The sequence below is a fragment of the Brachyistius frenatus genome, unplaced genomic scaffold (assembly GCF_029030835.1).
Source record: "Brachyistius frenatus isolate BFR_SWC_R1_liver_20210118 unplaced genomic scaffold, ASM2903083v1 Contig_17, whole genome shotgun sequence".
NCBI lineage: Eukaryota > Metazoa > Chordata > Actinopteri > Embiotocidae > Brachyistius > Brachyistius frenatus.
In genome coordinates this window covers 2,280,415-2,300,038 of record NW_027210616.1, presented here as the reverse complement: position 1 = coordinate 2,300,038, position 19,624 = coordinate 2,280,415, and the positions used below count along the sequence as shown (strand labels likewise).

Genomic DNA, 19,624 nt, shown 5'->3' with positions numbered 1-19,624 from the left:
CTGTAGTAGAAACCAAAAAACTGTTCAGATGGTGCAAACTTGGAAGAAAAAAAATATATATAAATAACAGTTAAAATACAATGGATATGTTAACAAATAATTCTCAAAGCTATCTTAATATTGTCCCCTCAGCTATAATGCTGCAAAACAAATGATTGTCATGATGTATCTTAAACATTCTTAGTGACAGATTTCCATAATTATCCCAAACTATTTGATGCTTTAAACAGTATACTGGTACGTATTCAGTCTACTTTCAGGAAGTCATTTTCCTTTCTTTAGTGTAAGCGAGTCTTTCATTTAGCATCTATGATACATAGTGTTTTCACATTCATACCACTCACTGTTCAAGGGTTATTTTGGCATGAGCACCTACGATAAGAAGTGTCAGCAGAGAACAAGGACAACTCTAGTCTGGAGGCACAGGTCCTTTAGGTCATCAGAAAGTGCATAGGCATCAGTTCAAACATCCCCCAAGTGCTTCCAAATCCTGCAACCGGTCATACCGTGTGTGCACGGAAGATATGACAGTTGCTAAAAATCAATCAGCGCTTTACTGGGAGTCTTGGGTACCTCTAATGTGATGGTTTGTAAAAGTAGGGTGCAGAACAGCTGCATTTGGTCTCCAAAAGATGACAAAATACCAAGTGGATCATGTTACACGGTGTCCTACAGGTCCGGGTCGGGAATGAACTCCGAACCCAGCTGAGGCGATAAGGAACCCTCGACCTCGTTTACTCCTCATCCCCCGCCATGAGGAAACCCAGAACAAAGTCGATGGCTTTCTGCCGGTCGTGTGACGTCTGCCTGCCCACCAAGTTAGGAGGTGGTCGGATAAGGAGGCTGGCAAAGAGGGTAGCTAAAAATACAAGGACGGGGGGGAAAACGATTAACTACATGTAAAAAAAGAAAACTTCCTCAGTTAACTATCAAGTAAGAAAACAATACGAGCTGTTCAGTAAACGTTCATGTCACTGTAGCCAAACATTTGTCAGGATATTTAGCGGTCTGGATACAATGAAGATAAGGAATAAAAAGCCAGATGTGCAGAAACTTGAGAGGAAGAATAAGTCACCCCCCCCCCCAATCCTTACTTTAACTAAATCTGCATCTTCCACAGTGCTGCCACGCTGCAGTGGTGAATATTAAGAGGCTGGTAATTTAATTTTCATCATGCCGTTGCCTGGTAATGAGTTCAAAGTCACCAAAAGGTATGCAATTACAGGCTATGTGCAGAAATCTGTATTAAAAAGTCAGTTATGTAATAATGTATATACAGCTACAGTAGGAGAATCGAGAAAATCTGTCCTTCCTGACAATCTACAGGTGACTGATAATGTTTTGAGCTAAATGCTCAAGTCCAGAATACTGGCTGTTATAAGTCTATTAATAGATCAGCATCAGCAGCATACAGGTACCAAAAATTGACTGACTAGTTTATTTTTTTCAACTGTAAAACTGCCCTGCTGAGAACATATCATGGTCAGGGTGATACGATTTTTTATTTATTTTTATTTTTTTTTTTTTTTAAATAATCACTCCATCTAGGTCTACTAAAAAAAAAAATTAAAAAAAAATGCAGAGTCAGTGAGGGTAAAAAACAAAACAAAAACAAGGATCAGCAACAAACCAATTCACACACTAATGGTCTGATTCTTGTCAGCCAGTGTGCCGTTAGAAATAATTGAGACCGATATATTGATATCATTCTTTCTGTCTAATTCATACATCACACTAATTAAAAGTTTGTTTAAAATTGGATAATATTTACCACATTATACAATTTATTCCCATGTTTACCACATTATCCAATTTTGAACAAACCTTTAATGAGCTGTGAAGTGTGATGTATGGATTAGACAGAAAGAAGCAGCGTGTCTCTTACCTATGAGGCTGGCTGTTAGATTGTTGTTGTGTGAGTGTTTGAGAAGTTCCTTCAGAAAGGCCATTAGGTAGCGGAACACGTTGCGGTGAGCTCGGGGCAGCTGGGAGATCAACTGTCAAAACATCAAAGTGGACAGAGACGTTCATCTTATAAATATTTCAACAATAAACGGTTCCCACACAGTCGCATGAAACGAATGCTTCATTCGTTACAGTTCAGATGTTGCGGTGTGAACAGAAAAGAGTTTGTAATTGTTGCACCTGTTTGCAGAGGCGGCTGTCGTGGGTGCAGTCGAGGCACCGTTGGTAGAGTTCATAACACACCACCGGCTCCGGCAAAGCCTCCAGGAAGATGAGCAGGGCCTCAGCTACAGAGTGGTTACAACCAGCTGCATGGACGGTTAGGGAGGAACAAGCGCTTATGGAGACCAGTGACGGCATTGACACTGGATGGTATTTGTGCATCTATTAGAGCTACAAGACGCTTTGAAACCCGTTTCTGCCAGTACGGCTTATCATTGTGTGTCAGGAGGTAGTTGGCAAACTCACTTACAATTTAACACATATCAACAGGTCAACAACCGGACGCAGGAGACCCAGGTGACCCAGGAGAGCCAGGAGACCCAGGAGACAGACCCAGGTTTTGTATGTTCTCTGCTCTGTGGCATTTGATTAAATGCAGGACTGGATGTCGGTGATATCTTGGCTCTGCACGAAAGAGGATACGGATGGAGTCTGGGATGCTGGTGTCCAGACAGTCGATGATGCTCTGCAACTCCTCTTGTAGGCCTGGTGTCTGGAACAAGTCCTCCTGGAAGACAAATATGGAACATTTAAAACAGTTCCCACACCATCTGTGTCCAATAACAATCATTATGTTGTTGTTTTTTGTGTCATGCACATACACACCATAAACCGTAAAATACCACCGCAGTCGTGACACATCTTTCTCACTTTAACATTGCAAACAAAGAACTTCTGTCTCTACAAATAAAATCAACAACCCAAAACAGTTATAGTATTAAATCCCAGCTTAAGTTTCTTATAAACATTCACCCAGAAGAACTCATCAGTTATTAGAGATGTTCTACCCTTAAAACATCATCATATCAAGCGCAATAAAACTTTAAGTGTACTTTGTCTTCAGTCCCACCTTAAATCACAGAGAACAGTTTTTTTTTCTTTTCAATGAGGCCAATATACCTGCTTGTCTCTGTAGCTAATGATAATTTACCATGAATGGAAATAGATTGTGGTCCTTTTTTTTTCCATCAGTCAATATGTTTGTAATTTAGATTTGTACCAACCATCATTGCCAAATAAATTGTGCTAAGCATCATGAATATTACACTATAATTAGTTTTTTAAAAGTAAAAATAAATAACAACAATGCACTATTGACTCAGACTAAAGGTTTTACCTCACTAAATATCCCAGTTATGTATTTGTGATCTGTTGTTGCTGTCCAGTGAAATCCATCAATCTTCAAATTTGGAAGTTTTGAATTTACAGGATCAAATGTTCTTTTAAAATGATCCTAATTCTACTTAAACAAAGGATTTAAAAACGTATCGTCTGATAATTATCTGAAAAATGAATAGTCACCGAACTGAAAACAAGGCTTTGTTTCTCAGCTCATAATCGTCCGACATTTTGGTGATATGCATTATCTGTCTTCTCTTGGTTTTTGAGGGCGGATTATATTAAAGCTGTTAGAACATCACGTGTTTGACCATCATATGTACATTTCTAATGTTCACTTCTTCAAATGTTTTGGTCTTTAAACAGCCTTTTCAAGCACCGATAGCCGTACCTTAAAATATCTAATCATGTACTAATACGTCCGCATCGATCAGCTTTACAGAAATATATCAAACGAATTTAAACAAACATTTTAGATGAAACACACAAGTGCAGGTATTGTCCTTTGTGCTGATAAGTTATCTCAGTCTTATCACTTCTCTGTAATAAACATCCTTTGTTGTGGTTCTCACCTGATCACAGGACCTGGTGAAGAGGTGGTTGACCAGAATCCAAACCTCCTTGGGGATCTTCAGAGGTTTGTCCTCAGTAGTTGCTCCATCCACCAACAGCGGGCTCATCTTGGACTTTTCCTGATTAAAGGAGAACCACAATGTTTTATGCTGACACACTGGAGCTGACATTGTAGCTTAGTTTCGGGAACAAGCAATATTTTTTATATTTGCGTAATACAGTTAAGGATATATGAATTGGCAAGATTAGTCCCACGCAATATGATTCATACTGCTTTTATCAAGTGCAATAGAGAACATAAAAACGACTGCTTATGACACACCTGATCAATTACTGATGGAGCAGGAGCAGCAGCGAGGTCAAGATTATCTCTGGGGTCCGGAGCCATTTTACTAAGAGCTGGATATCACGTTCTTTTTGTCTCTGCAAATGGATCTCAGAGACTCAAGAGAGACGTCCTAAAATAACCACAGCGACTGAGGCCGCTCGTACAGCACAGGAAGGGGAAACGAGGAGAGCGTTTAATGAGGGGCGATGCTAACATGCAGAACTGACGTGTGATACTGTAAAATGTTTTAAAACGCAAAGCTTCCGCTGTGATCCGTAAGCATATTTAGAGTGCAGTGAATCTTACAGAGGGGATTAAAGACCAAGATTGAACATAAAATATGTCAAGTTGCGACACTTTAATGAAATTGTGGCAAATTGCAATTGTCTCTTGTTTACTCATGCAGCGTCTTACTATCACTGATCAGTTTCTAGTTAATAGAAGAGGAGGCTTCGAGTGAGCTACCTCTGATCAGACTCCGATACTTCCTCTCACTGCCTTCAATCATGTACACGAGGCAGCCGTGCAGCAAGGCTGACCTGCTGTGAAATCACATTGAGTGTGTCCAACTCTGACTAAAGTGGTACATCCCTCTCACTGCTCTCAATGGCCCGTGGGAGATTGAATGGTTGACTGATCGGCGCACGCACACGCTGCTCGTATCAGCTTTCGCAAATGTAAAGCGAGAATGTACACATTCACACGTAGCTTTTACCGCCACGTTTTAACACTTTAAGCTCCAAGTGTCAGCATACAAAATGGGAGCGGAACAACACAGCAAGTTACTAGTACTTCTACTGATTGTATAACAATATCATGTTTTGATAATGGGGCAACATGTGTTCCCAGAGCGAAAGAGTTTCCAAGAGCTCCAAAATGTTTTTACATTTTAGATCCTGAAAACTCATAAAAACTTACTTCTTTAATGATCATCAAAGATGTTGCTAAATAATTTTATGTCAAATTGACAAATACTTTCAGCTCGATTACATTTCTAGTGGTTTAAATATGAAAGAAGCAAAACCCCATTATCTGATAAAAATTGAATCAGTGAATGTTATTTATAATTATTTCAGCACTATCTGAAATGTATTTGTCCAACAGTATGTGAAATCTTTTAAGTTACACATTACCAGGATGTAACCTACATCTGTTGATATCCATGACTGCTTCTATTCAAACTTGAAGCAGTTTCTCTTTATGACATGGACAATTGAAGGTCAATGATGTGTTATAAAGCAGATATCAGATCACGGAAGTCATGTATCTGAGGTGATATTGACTTTGTTGAGCCAGTTGGACATTGGTGTTAATATTTTACCTTTTCCATGTAGCTGTCCTCTCCCTGAGCAAGAAGTCAGCCCACAACCACAGTGAAGAGTTGGAAAGGAATGATCAAGGCAAGCAGAGGCGATGAAGGGAAACAAAAGAAAGAACAGAGTAGATAGAAGTACTATGTATAAACACAGAACAGAAAAGTAGATCGATTATGGATCGTTCTTGCACAAATCATTTGATCAAATCATCAGGTGAGAAGGAAAATGAAACGGTTTAGGTTGAAATGAAAGCGTACTGAATGACAGAAACACTATCTTCCCAAATCAGATCAGATTAGGTCAAAAAATAGCATTATGGAAGCAGACGGAGGTGATTGTCTTGAGACCAGAAGACTATTTATATTTAACGGACTAAAGTGGGTCGAACCTGAGTCAAGTCTTCCTTGTTCTTCAGGAGCTCCCTCCTTCTGTTTTTGCCACTTCCTCATTCCCTTGGCCCATCATGGCCAGAAATATACTGGTTGAGAAATTGTAGACTCTCCAAATATAGACTTTCTCTGTGACTGCGTTTACCCTGAGAGAAGCAACAAGCCTGCACGTGTCCCCACTCAGTTTTCAGGTAGTGAATAGCTCACAGAGTGCAATCCGAGCTAAGCTGGTCTGTGCAAGGAAGGTTTACGTTTCACATAAATCAGTTCCAACTAATCTGAGGAAAATATGCCTCTGATCACTAATCCCATTGCTTTTAACTGGCATTATTGTATTTTTCATGACAGCTGGATTAGCTTTCCCTCACCAGGTCAATGAGTTTGGTGATGGGGATCTCTCTGATGGGCTTCTTCATGCGGCACAGAGTATCCAACGAGGTGCCAAAGCAGCTGGGCAGGTAGTTGCCAGATATGGTGATGAAGTAGTCCTTGCCCCGGTCCAGATGGAGCACCAGAATGTCCTCAATAGAGTCTTCCCCAGAGTTCAGCAGCGTGACAGAGTCTTTGCTGACATACACCTCCAGATAGATCTCCAGGGTCTCATCTGTTCAGGACGATAAGGGAGAGCTTCAGGTTACCGCAAACTAAAAGAACATTATCTTGTGATTAAACACGTTTTCAGCAACCGTTTGTAGTACTTATTATTAGAGCTGCAATCACACTAAGTTAATTGGTTAATTGTTTTTAGTGATTTTTAAAAGAAGAATTCTACAATTCTTTGATTGCAGCTTCTTACATGTGAATATTTTCGGCTTCTATTATTCCTCCATGAAAATAAACTGAATATCTTTTGGTTGTGACTGTTAAGTCGGGACAAAACAAGACATTTCAGGCTGCGCTGTAGCCTTTGAGAAACACTAATTGACATGTTTCCTCATGAAGCAACATGTAAAGTCCAAACCACTCATCTATGCGAGTTGAGAAAATAATCAATGGATTAATACAAGGTTACTCAAACTGTGGCCTGCAGGCCAGATATGGCCTGTTTTAATGTTTTCGATGGCCTGCAGGCATGATGATGCATGTTGTTGTTCTGGGTTTTGTACCCTCATGGTTGAAATGCACTTATTGTAAGTCGCTTTGGATAAAAGCATCAGCTAAATGAAATGTAATGTAATGTCTGAATACTGTTTCACTACAAGCACCTTATGTTTGTTTGGGATTGTTTTGACAATATCAGAAATAGGCCCACACTGTTTTACTATGTTCAACTTGTATTTTGCTGTCTAAAATTGATACCATAAAAGGGATGTGCATAATTAGTTTATTCCATGTACAAATATATCTATTAACTTTAAGAGTTATTTGTGGCTTTTAACTGAAAAATATTCCAAGTGGCCTTCGATTCCCCAAGTGATCTTCCTATCCAGCCCTCTTGGTATTAACTTTGAATAGCCCTGGATTAATCCATAATGAAAATAATCATTATTTGCTTTTACAAAAAAGTTAACAAACATGGCAGTTAACACACTGAAGAAACAATCAGACATGATGTTTGAGCATATGATCATATGCATGTAAATCAATAAAAAAAAAAAAAAAAAATAGAAATGAGAACTTCAGTCATTTAGTGTGTGAACTAGTTTGGTTCCATTTGGACATTAAATTCAGCGTGATTCTTGACAACATTCAAACTGACACTATCAGAGGCAAACTGCATATGTAACAGTCCAAAGTTGTGGATATATAATCTTCCTTTTACATTTCATTACCAATAATTTAAATACGACATGTACACAGAATATTAAGAGGTAACAAGCCTTACGACTACAAAAAAAAAAAAGAAGGGTGTTATTTGGATTAAAAGGACTTACTCGGCTCCAAGAATCCCTCACTTGGTTCGGCACGCAGCCAAGGCTTGCAGTACTGCGAGTCGTTGAGTTTGGGGATGAAGGTGAAGTGACAGGGAACCTGCCCGTCGTTTGTTATCAGGAAGCGCTCCTTTTGAAGCAGCCGGAATTTTACGTTCAAAAATGCAAACTGTAGAGGAAAAAGAACAACAACAACAACAACAACATTAATCACCCATTCCTGGCAACTCTAGCACACAAATTTTAGGATAAATTGTAGTAAGCTACTCTGTTTCTGAGAAAGGTTTTAAGGATTATTAGTGCTTTTACTGATTTAATATCGCTGAGGAAAGAGCATAACACAGGCCCTCAAGTAATAAGCATTTTATTACTTCTCTCCTGCTCAAGGACACAGATGGAAGGAAGTCGTTCTCCATTCTATCCATCGCCCGAACGATCTCCTCAAACACCTTTTTGTGGCGTTGCTCATCGACGACCTTCACCTGTTACACAAACACACACACAGGTCCAAACAAAATCCAAACTTAATGCAAATGTAAATGTATTGATTTTTAATCAATCTGCACATTAAAGTTCTGTGTCAAAGTCATACATACTATTAAAATCAATAGTAGAACCCTGAATGTTGCAACTCGTGCCAGTCAGTTCAGGGTCTTTTATTTGACAGCAAAGAGTCTTACCCCTAAACTGAAAAGGGAGCTGACAGGCTTGTGATCACTCGTTTGCAACTCCATGTGACTTCGGTATTTTAGCTGCTTGATATTGTTGCCCCTCCACAGGATTCTGTCACACCAAGCCGGGACACGGCACTTCCCACTGCAGGAAACAGACACATTTTCAGAGGCAGATTCAGTGATCGGACATCAGACACACACACACAGTATGTGCTGACTCTGAGTTAGTGTAACGATAAGGTCGGAAAAGATTTGCTTACAAGCATAATTTAATCAGGATCCCAAAAATGCAAACTTAGACTGTATTTAAGTTGGCAATAGCAATTCCAATCCTGGAGTAAGTTTGTGCTTTCATTTATCAAAACAAGATAAAACACAGGGATATGGTTTTACCTCGAGTCCCATCGGTCTGTTTTGGGGTCATACTTGTACGTGGGAATGAAGTTAATGTCTCCCTCCATGAAGTCTGTGAAGGCTCTCTTTGTCTGCCTCTGAATGTTCAGCTACACATCAAAAGTGGATAAAACTATTTCTTAGTTAAACAGCATCCTCATAAGCAGAGTTAAAAAGAAATCACGACAGATTACAAACACATCACATAATAATGTATTTTCATATGTTGTATTTATGAAGAAATATTTAGTGTTTCAATAATGCTGGAGTTTTCTTTTTTAAGTGATTCTTTTCTTTATTCAATTCATAATTGTTAAACTGGTTAAAGAGTAACTGCATCACGTAGGTGGTACGAATGCTTGTCTGTGTTGTCAAAGTTAAAGGTTAAGTCAAAGTGGTGGTACATTTTTTTCTCAGATGTCTATCAGTGCACAACAATTAAGTGTAGAAAACATTGAGCTGGTTAACATCTCTTTACCTGATCAACCTCCTGGAGCTTCTTTAGTTCCTTCTGAGCTATGAGCTGTTTGACATCGGCAGCATCGTACATAAAGAGACGATAGTTTAAGTCGCCAAGCCAGACTACTACACTGAAACACACAAAAAGGACAGAGAAGGCTTTCAACAACAGCAGTACACTATTACAACAGCACAAGTTTGCAGTGAATATTATTATTTTCACAAAGTCAGATATCTTGTCAAAGACATTCATAAGTGTCTGGTTTATATTCTAGGAACGATAACAAGGTCACACTGCTATTTAATGATACTTTTGCAGATACAGAAAGTAGCGATGGAGAATACTGTGAATGTTTGTATGGAAAACCAGTTAAACAGAATAAATTTAAAGAATTCATTTACAGTGGTGAAAAAAACCTGAAGCTGATGATGCAAACATAACCAAAGAGGGTGAAGTCAGACTTTGCACATTTATTCGGAGACATGTTTTCAGTCCGGATATAAATGACTGACAAACTCACTCGTGCTTGACGATACTGAGAGGGGGGTGGTCCAGTAAGTGGAAGGTCATGCGAGCACATATGTCTTTATAGTCCTGATTTCGGCGCTCGAAGTCTTCCACGTGTGCTGCTAGATGAGAGTTGACGATGCAGAAGCTGGTGTTGTGGAAAACAAACCTCACTGCAACGCCTCCTTTGTTCCCCTGAAACATAAAGTAAACAGGCCCTTATCTTCATGCACGCAAATACACGCCGGGACAACATCAATGCAAACTGCAAATAACATATTTATCATTTAATTAAGTCTAACATTATACAGCGCTGTTAGTAAAAAAAACTTCTTTTTTTTATTTATTTTTTTTAAATGTAATTACCCTCGAAGTTGTCAAAGAGATATTTTAGTTTCATTACAATTTGGTTAAGGTTTTTTTAAAACATTTTATGAGATTATCATGGTCTGCTGCACATAAAAATATGGCTTATTCATCCTGTGGTTGTGTATTGTTGTGTCTTATGAGGCAGTTGGTCTGAGTTTAGTGTGAACAAACCATTTTTCCCATGATTCCCGTCCCCACATGCTCTGCAGCCACTTCTTTTATGTGATGCTTGTGGATCTTTTTGACAAAGACCACAAGCATCATCCCAACGAGTCGTATGATGCGAATCTGCAGACATGAAAAGGAAAGTTAGTACTTTTACCACCGTATTCATCAACACGACAGGTCTAAATACATTTGCAAAGTGGGAGGGTTCCCCAGTCTCCACAGTGATTTGTACCCCAACTCCTTCCTGACTCACCCTCTTGTACTTGGCTTTTGGGTGCAAGCTCTTCTCCACAGCTTCAACCCACAGCTGCTCCTTGGATGAGTCCATATAGAAGAAAGCCTCAGTGCTCAGGTCCAATTCTTGAAAACTAGAATCATAAACAAAGTCATCACATTAGTTGTTATTCAAGCATGAGCATAATACAACATGTATGACTTCATGGTCAGAAAAGTGCTGGATGACTAATTCCTACTGACCCCAGAGCATAAATATCAGGAGGTTCAGTGTCACAGCAGAGCCACGGCTCAAGGCTGCTGTCTGGAGACTGTCCGTTAACGTTCCATGTACCTGTGAAAAACCTGCAACGCAGCAGTGTAAGGTTTTTATTGTACTAATAATATATCAGAACTATCAAAACAACAAAATTAAAGTCACACAGAACAGAGACACTTCTCTCACCTGAAGGGCCGGATGTCCACAAACTCGTTCTCCTTCTTACCCAGGCGGTGTTTGATGAGGTATTCTCTTTGTCCCGCCTGGCTGGAGGACATGGCCTGTCTCATGCTGTTGGTGGTGGGGCTGTCGCTCCAAGATGGTGACCTGTCCACGCGGTCAAACCCTGACCTAAAACTACTGGAATTGAACAAAACGGGAATAATTAAACAGCAGCTAGATTATTGACAGATTCCGCATCAAGATATTGAGCATCCTGAACTCTAGTTATTAAATCAAAATCCAAAAATATTTAGCCGTGATAGCATTTTTCAGTGTTTCTATAAACCTGACAGTCTATTATGAGAGGCCAACTTACTCTGGCTTGGTGTTATACAAGGAGTTATCTTTGGCCTGTAAGGAGACAACTCTGTCTTTAGGGACCGGTGCAGGAGGCAGAGGATTGGTTGGAGTGAAGGAGGCTTTGCGAGGAGGTAGAGGAGGTAGCGGGGGAACCGGTGGAGGCTCCCGAGAAGCTACGATGCGATTCTGGTGATTCTTCTTTTCTTCCACTTTTAGAGTGTGGTTGAATTTGTCCTCAAAGCCAAAGTCTGTGGCAAGCGATTGAACTGGATCTAGTAAGTTAAAAATAGAAGATTAAATCTAACAGAAACAGAAACAGAAACTAAACTGATGTGTTTACCATTTATGCATCTTTTTTTCTTCACTGCTAACTCACTGTATTTACCCGTGTTATTCTGATTTGCTGAAGTGCTGTTGTTGATGTTGGGAGGCTGTGCACTCATTGATTTGGGTGCGTGGACTGCAGAGCCCACAGAGTTAACCGTCTTGGGTCCTCTTTGTGGTGGGATGGGGACTGGACCTCGGTGTCCTGCAGGTGTAAGGGGCTCCATCGCTTTGGATTTGGGGAGTTTGGATTCAACTGAGGAAATCAAACAGCACCGTCAGATGGCAATGCACAATGATCAACATAACCGTGCCCAATACATGTCCATTTATTCATGCAGTGAGGCATTCACGAGGAATAATCTTAAGCTATGAAATATAAATAAATACAGATGCGACAGCTTGCTCAAGGCAAAGAAATACTGAAAAGTTACACGAGCTTCAAATTGTTTTAACAAATGTACATCCTGTTTCAATAGAGCACTGTGAATGTACACTGATGAAAATGAGCCAACACCCAGAGAAGCAATGTTGTCATTACAAGGCGTAGCGTAGAGGATACCAGCTCCCATGCATGCTTGTAACAAATACCACTGGTACCACTGTTACTATCGGATGTTACAAGCATGACGCAGGAAATAAAAGAAAATGGTAGTCGTCATTTTCAAACTGGATGAACATGTTGTGAGTAGATAAATAATTATAACTTGACGCACCACCACTATCCTGCATCAAAATGTTTTATCTCGCCCGCATGTTGCTTCCTGAAGTGGCAACCAAAACATTGGTTATAACAGACACAGTTTGGGCTTGAGTGCTTTGGTAAAAAAAAAAAGGCAGACGAGTCTCCTTTCAGACTTCAGGCCGGCTGGACTTTACTGTATGTCACTCCACTGCTCTCTATCCCCACATTTCCTGTCTCTACTGCGCTTTCTAAATGAGGTTAATGCGATAAAAAATTGTATAAGCCACAGACATCAAACGCAATTACACATTAATGCAATATAACAACCACAGTATTTATCTATTTACTGTATAAATAAAGGCAATCAAAGGACCTTTGTACAAAAGTGTACTACAGCCCAGTCAAGACCTTATTCATGGTTCATGGTTTCTGATCTGTTTTATGGAGACAGATGATAACACACACTGTACTGGAAGTGATTTTTTTTTTTTTTACCAATACCCATCTTTTACAACTGCATGTGTGGTGTATGAGTACCTTCACTTTTGGCTGATAATATCTGTGGCGATTAGCTGTAAGCATGTCATCGGCATCCTACAATTTGACATGGGGCTTATTTTCAAAGTATTACTCAACTCTAGATGTCAGGTGAAATAAAAATGTAAAACAATATGGATGTATAAATCTTTGCTTTTGTGAGCATCGAACTTGTGGGCTATAACTACAATAAGCAGACAGCGTAACTTCCAAGGTTATAAGTACTCTTTGGCTTTTCATCATTCAAGGAAAATAACACCGATGAACACATAGGTCCTGTAGTCTCCATCCTGAAGTTACTACAGTTACTTAAATCAGGACATTTAACTGTGGAAACAATCATCTTACTGTTCTCAGCCAAAAGGTTGCTCGGAGTTCAGCAACAAGCATGCGAGTCAAACCTCTATGCATCCAATTTCCCAAAATCTGTGCCTAAAACAACAGATTTTCTAACCCCAAACAATCCACAAATATAGGTGTGATAAACCTCAGGAGGATGTGACTGAAAGTGAAAAACACCAGTCTTCTGCGACATAAAATGCAAAGTATGTTCCTCGTGCTCCTTTGGGTCAATTTAAATAATGCTAACACCGCCAGTGACTCCATCAGTAGTCCAGCCTGCATCAACAAAACATTTTCATGTGTCTCTGTTTGAACACAATGAAAATATAAAACAAAGAAAAGTTAGTAGATAAAAGCAGTGTTCTTGCCCAGTACATTCTTTTGATATTTACTTCCTTCAAACAACTTTGTTCTAAAAATAAAAATTGCAGACGGGTCCTTGAACGCACTGCCATTAATATCTTGTGATTCTGATGACAGATAAAGTTATTCAACTTTACTCACTCATTTGAAAAGTTTCAGTCACACAGAGTGAAACATAATGTAAGAGTGAACTCATAATAATGTAAACTTCAGTCTTTTCTGTCTGCTTTCAGAGGTGGGCTGGCACCTTTATAAGTGGATCTGATTTCAAAATGGCAGCAGGAGGAGTGTTTCCACCCATGTGTGGGTGACGAGAATACACAGGAAATCAGCGAGCGGAGTAATCCACCCTCTGTAAATAAATGTTAGATGAGTGATTAAATAATTTATCATCCCACTGCTTGAGACTGCTGACAGACAGTGGAGTCTTACCTTCCTGCTGAGCACTTTTCACCTGGGCAATGAAAGTCTGAGTCCGATCATCATCCTGGAGTTCCAACAGCAGGTCTGGGGCTTTCTCTCCTTTGATTCGTATCCTCACACGGGCTTGGAGGGGAACAGAAAACACACATGCATGTCGGACACCCTTAGACTTGACAAACATATTAGAAATGCAGACAGTCGAGGAAACAAAGCGAAGTGATTTAACGGTGAACGTATGCTGCATTCTTTCAGAAAGCCCTGGAAACCCATGACCCGAGTCTGCTACTAAATAAAGACATTGAGCTGCAGGCACGCACTAAAAATGTAGTAAGGATAGATAGGTGCTGTTTGCAATGAATGCCATGATTTAGCTCTGCAAGTTAAAATCGTCAGCCTGGTTTGCAAGACAAAGAAAACAAAAACAAAAACAAAGCCATCTTTTACACACAATGTCCACTGAAAAAAACAAAGCTAAAGCTGAAGAGAAATTTTTAAAAAAAAAAGTACTTACAATCTACTGAGAAATCAATGAGAAGAGCTTCTTCAGCTTCTGAAATGAAAGACGAATTCTCTAATTTTTCCTTACAGTGAAATGCTCCCTGGACTTTCATTTCTACGCCACTGAGCTGTGACTCTGAGTAACACTACAATGGACGGGAGTTAAAGAATGTCGGGCTGCAATCATAAATATGTTTTAGAAGGACACACAGAATCCAGACAGATAACAGCATGAAAAATCCTTAAAATCTAATTATACTTTGCAAACAAAAAACAGTTAATACCACGATTTTATCATCAAGATAAAAAAAAAGTTTTTTTAAAAAGTTACATACCTCGAACAATTTCAAAATGACCATTGATGGGTATGGACAACTCAGCCACTGGACGAGATGCAACAGCATCAGGGGTCGCAAAAACACGCAATCTGGATGAGAACAGCACAGACCACCACTTAACATCAGCTCTGTGATGTTTAAATAGCATTTGAATTTATCAATACAATTATTTAAAACACCAAGCAAATACAAACCAGCAGCAACAATTTGGCCTTTCTTTATTCTCTTGCAATTGAAACTGAGTTTCATGCACAGCACTCAGTATGAAAATATTAGAATAACTGAACATTTGGGATGCAATGTGGGTATTATTAGAAATGGAGGCTAATTATTGAGTGATTAAAATGCAAAATTAAGTAAAAACAAGAAAAGTCAAAAGCACATGCAGACATGCAAAACTTTCCTTGAGTCTAATCTGCAGTTAAGTTGCTTTAGATGAATAAGCAAAAAAATGACACAAAAATAACCTAAAAGCATTGTGCTTCATTCAGGTTTTATTGGCTAAAGTCCACTGTAGCAACATGGAGATTAGCTTTGCGGTCGTTAAATAACAGATATAAACAGCTTTAAATCTATGATGTTGGTTAATGCGTGCTGGTTCATATTTCCCTTTCCAACAATGGCTGACTAAGAGCCAGGGTCAAAGCAGCACTCTGGGCACTGCCCACGCTTCCCCTCCACTTCACAATAAGTCTGGTTACGGTTGAGGAGAGGAAACTGATTCAGCCCTGCGGGATTTTATGTGTCAGAGACACTTGCAGTTCTTCAGAATCGGCAAAGAAACTTTTGATTTTGAAAGTTACATGACGTCCAACAACAGCAGAGGTTGGATGTCATGTGGTAGAAACACCTCACAAAGTAGTAACCCTGATTTCAATACAAACGTCGTGTCCCTCATGACGTCACGTTTTAATAGAGACTAACTGTCTGACATGCTGCTTCAATTTGATGTTTATTTTGGAGGCTTTATTGTATCTATCATCTGTCTTCTTTTGAAACTCTGTTGCCTTTACAAATAACCTGGAAATTTGCCTGTTTACACTTCTATTATAGCTGCAAATTGGTACTGGTGCATTAGCAGCGGAGTATGGAAAAGCATGAATTGTCAACAGATTCAGAAATTGTAACAATAAATGCCAAACACCAAAAAAACGACTTGATGAAGAAGACAGGGGATCAAAAAAAAAGTCATTCCTCAGCAAAAACGGACTCAAAAGCACTTAACAGGACATTTCCTTAACAACACAAAAGCACCTCAAAAATGAATATCAAGTTCAATTTTTTTTTTTTTTTTTTTATAAATAGTCTCAAAAAGAAAACACTGTTATTTATGTTCACTCTATAATAACAACGTCTTGTGCCATACAAGTCCTACCGATTCTACAAAAAGACTGAACACATGTTACTGACCGAGCATTACTAGTTTGTCTATAATATAATAGCTGTAGTAAATCCCTCTCTGCAGCTGGTCTCCATGTCTCCAAACCATTTTCCCTGTCAGGACTGCTAGGTTTTTAACACAGTCAGCTGGGCACGAAGCTTGTGTAACCATGTGAGTCTCATTACAGTCTAGGACTAAGTGTAGGAATTCTGGATTATCTGCAGGGAGCTGGCTGCTGGTGGGACCTAATGCTTCATAGTGCATACCACACTGATGACTTAGCATACCCCCTGCTGTGAGTCACAACATCCCCTTTCACAAAACAAGGACTGGAGCTGTCCAGTCGACATGGATGAGGTTTTGTGCACGTGACTTCCACTTAGATCCCAGCAAATTTGACTGGGGAGCAGGGTGTGTGTGTGTGTGTGCGTGTGTGCGTAAGGTGCATGTTCCCTCAGCTGGAGGATGTGGGTTAAAATCCTTTTGACGCACCACTAAACCAAATGACTACAGCTCCGCGGAAAGCGTCATCCAGTGTCCTTGCTGACCTCCGAAAAGGTCAATGAGGAGTCACTTATAACTGAGTCAACAATTTCTTTCAGTTGGGCTACACAGCACCAGTCACTGAGACTATACATGTTACTATAACATTCAACATTTGTTTCAGGTCCTTAGGTCTTCAGCACTTAACAGAAAAGTATTGTCTATTCACCTGAAAAATGCTATAAAAGGCAAAATTTCAAAATTACTGATGATTATCAAAAATCTGGTTATGTAAATATTTTGTGAAAGCAGTAGTCCTCCCTACATTTCAATATCGAGGATAATTGATCAAACAATTTGGATATTTGAGTTCGTCCAATAATTTATATCATCTCGTCCATTGCTCTGTGTGATGTTATCATGGCACACATCATTCCCCCCCCCCCAAAAAAAAAACAGCATTTTGAGCCATACTGATATCAGTTCATATGCACGTCAAAAGCCATATTTGGTTTGTAAAGCAGCGCAGCAATTGTTTGCTCGTCAATTGATGACAGCGGGATACATAAATATAGCTCCCAAAATTCAAAGACCGTCAGACACTTCAGCAAATATTCGCCCGCAACCAATGACGGCAGTAAAAAAAAATTAAAAAAAAATCTTGGATTCAATCAGAATAAAGCAAAAAGAAGCAGACGTTACAGAAGAACACCTCAAAACTGTTTCAACAACCCACGCCGTGACCCGTGTCGTCTCACGAGATTCACCTTCTGCTTGACAGAAACACACACACGTTTTCAGGTTCTCTGATACTTACATAAACTCTCCACTGCCCTCAATTAGTGACAGTAGTCTGGGCTCCTTCTGGCCAGACCTCAGCTCCTGACCTCTTACAGTGTGAGCAGCACAATCAAGGAATTATTGTGACTGGGGATGAGAAAGGCGCTTGGACATCACAACTACAGAGCAACAAGACGTGTTCAGCTTTTTTTTTAAAAAAAAAAAATAAATAAATAAATAAAAAAAGGTAAGTATGGTTAAGACTGGGGATACTTAGAAAGTGTTAGAAGAAGCCATGCTGATTGAAAATTAGGAGGCAAATTAATGTGACACATGACAGGCAGTGAAAGAAGAGAGGAAAACATCCAAGTGTCTGAATTAAACCTAAACTATGACTGACGTTATTATGTTAAGCAAAAGGTGAGTTTAATTAACATCAGGTCTATGACACTATGTTTGTATGGTTAGTATTGATCTGCATTAAAAAATAATAATAATAATAATAATAATAATAATAATAATCTGATGCTATTTTATGACATGGATATTAAACCAATTGCTTACTAAAATATAGTTAACGTTCATCTTTCTTGTGATATTAAGTTTGCTGACGTTACCTTAGATTCAGGACCACTGGTCGCTAACATTAGCCAACAAGCTAAAGCAAACTAAAAAAAAAAACATATTCCAAAAAAAAAGGATATTGCCAAACATTCCTCGTCGCAAATCCCCAAAGAGGACTCCATTCTTACCGGGACGAAATAAATATCAGTTTATCTTTGGCCAGAGGACTTTTTTTTTTTTTTTTTTTTGGATGGTTCAGTTCAGACGTTACGGCCAGAGAAAGTTAGATCCCCGCCCGGTGCTGCGCTGCGCTGCGCCGCGGCGGCGGCGGCGGCCTCCTTCTCTCTTCCTCCCTTTCCCTCCTTCCTTTCCTTCCTTCCTTCCGTCCTTCCTTCCTTCCAAAAAAATAATAATAATAATTTATCCACACCGGGGGTTCGAGTGCTTTCAGAAAGGAACATTTAAAATACCCGTGTTTGTGCGTGTCCCGCTCGGTGTCAGGGAGCAGGCGGCTCGGACTACATAACGCTATCCTGTAGCAGAGTTTGCCGTGTGGACTTCCCTCCCTCGGCTGCACCTCTCCCCTGCTCGGTTTATACGTCCAACTCAAGCTTCATCGTGCTGCTTTTTAACGGCAGAAGGCAACAAGAATAGAGGTATATAGCGCCATCTTCTGTTTCGGAGTGTGAAGGAGAAAAAAAAAAAAAAAAAAAAACCTGCAACGTCATGCAACATCATAATTATTTTTCATATCCAAGATACACTCAGGCTTCAACACCTCTCCTGTGGGACCTTTGGATGATGGATATCAAACGCATGTGTGTTGCTCCAGTTTAAGGCAAATGTGCACTGAAGGTTTAAGCATCAATACAAAAAATGTAATCTGACTAAGTAAAAGTCCTGCATTGTCTTGCATAGGTAAAAGTATTATCGGCAGATTTTACTCTCTACTTCTTTGAAGAAATTTGACCCCCTTAAGTACTCTATTACAATACATTGCATTATTAATAGAGATGCAACAAAGCCTACAAATAGTCACGACATGAATATGCTAATTGGCATATCAAGTTGCATAAATATGTAAATAGTCACAGCACAAACTGCCTTAAAACGTACTTCCCGCCACTGCAGATGTGTAAATAGTCATCATAAACGAACCATTAAATCATGTGTCTAATAGTGTCTCCTTTACAACGTAACAAGGTTTAGCTTTTGACCCCTTAAAACAAAGCAGTGTCCCCTTGTGAGTCCTCATCCCAGGTCATGTAATAGAAATGACAGAGATGTGAGCAGTTCTGCTGAACACTAATTTTCTTTTTTCTACATTGTTTAATTTGAAGGGTTTTTAGAGGCATGAATATGTAAAAGTACAACGCAGGCTATTGGGGAATAAAGAAAGCAAATAAGCAGAAAAGTTTGAAATAGATTCAGAAGATTTTTTTTTTCCCCTTTCTTCTCACCAAATGTGTGGTGATCCTTCACATTTCACTTGGCCTATTCTCTTGAATAGGAAAAGCTATTTATAAATCTGTCATGT

General features: G+C 39.4%; 1 protein-coding gene across 3 annotated transcripts; it reads right to left on the bottom strand.

The window, feature by feature from the left end:
• Positions 1–3: 3 nt before the first annotated feature.
• Positions 4–18,663, bottom strand: ocrl (OCRL inositol polyphosphate-5-phosphatase). 3 transcript variants are annotated; one of them, XM_069694270.1, is made up of 24 exons: positions 18,228–18,663; positions 17,561–17,640; positions 14,877–14,968; positions 14,555–14,593; positions 14,053–14,166; positions 11,755–11,949; positions 11,386–11,641; positions 11,034–11,207; positions 10,832–10,933; positions 10,608–10,722; positions 10,358–10,474; positions 9,831–10,012; positions 9,329–9,440; positions 8,851–8,960; positions 8,464–8,599; positions 8,155–8,265; positions 7,787–7,952; positions 6,281–6,516; positions 5,529–5,552; positions 3,879–3,998; positions 2,611–2,695; positions 2,146–2,273; positions 1,886–1,997; positions 4–859 (listed from the first exon to the last, which is right to left on the bottom strand). In XM_069694270.1, exons 1-24 carry the CDS (start codon positions 18,267–18,269, stop codon positions 735–737), a joined length of 2,973 nt encoding a protein of 990 aa, XP_069550371.1. In that variant the 5' UTR covers positions 18,270–18,663; the 3' UTR covers positions 4–734. The 3 variants fall into 3 exon arrangements, with proteins under 3 accessions (XP_069550371.1, XP_069550372.1, XP_069550373.1); XM_069694271.1 differs by lacking the exon at positions 5,529–5,552; XM_069694272.1 differs by lacking the exon at positions 17,561–17,640 and having other exon boundaries at positions 18,276–18,368.
• Positions 18,664–19,624: the final 961 nt, after the last annotated feature.

Excerpts from the sequence above, each read along its gene's own strand:
- ocrl (XM_069694270.1), bottom strand. The coding sequence starts at position 18,269 with ATGGAGTCCTCTTTGGGGATTTGCGACGAGGAATGTTTGGCA. Across the intron at positions 1,998-2,145 it reads ACAGCCGCCTCTGCAAACAG|TTGATCTCCCAGCTGCCCCG; the intron begins GTGCAACAATTA and ends ATGTTTTGACAG. Across the intron at positions 860-1,885 it reads TCTAACAGCCAGCCTCATAG|CTACCCTCTTTGCCAGCCTC; the intron begins GTAAGAGACACG and ends TTGTATTTTTAG.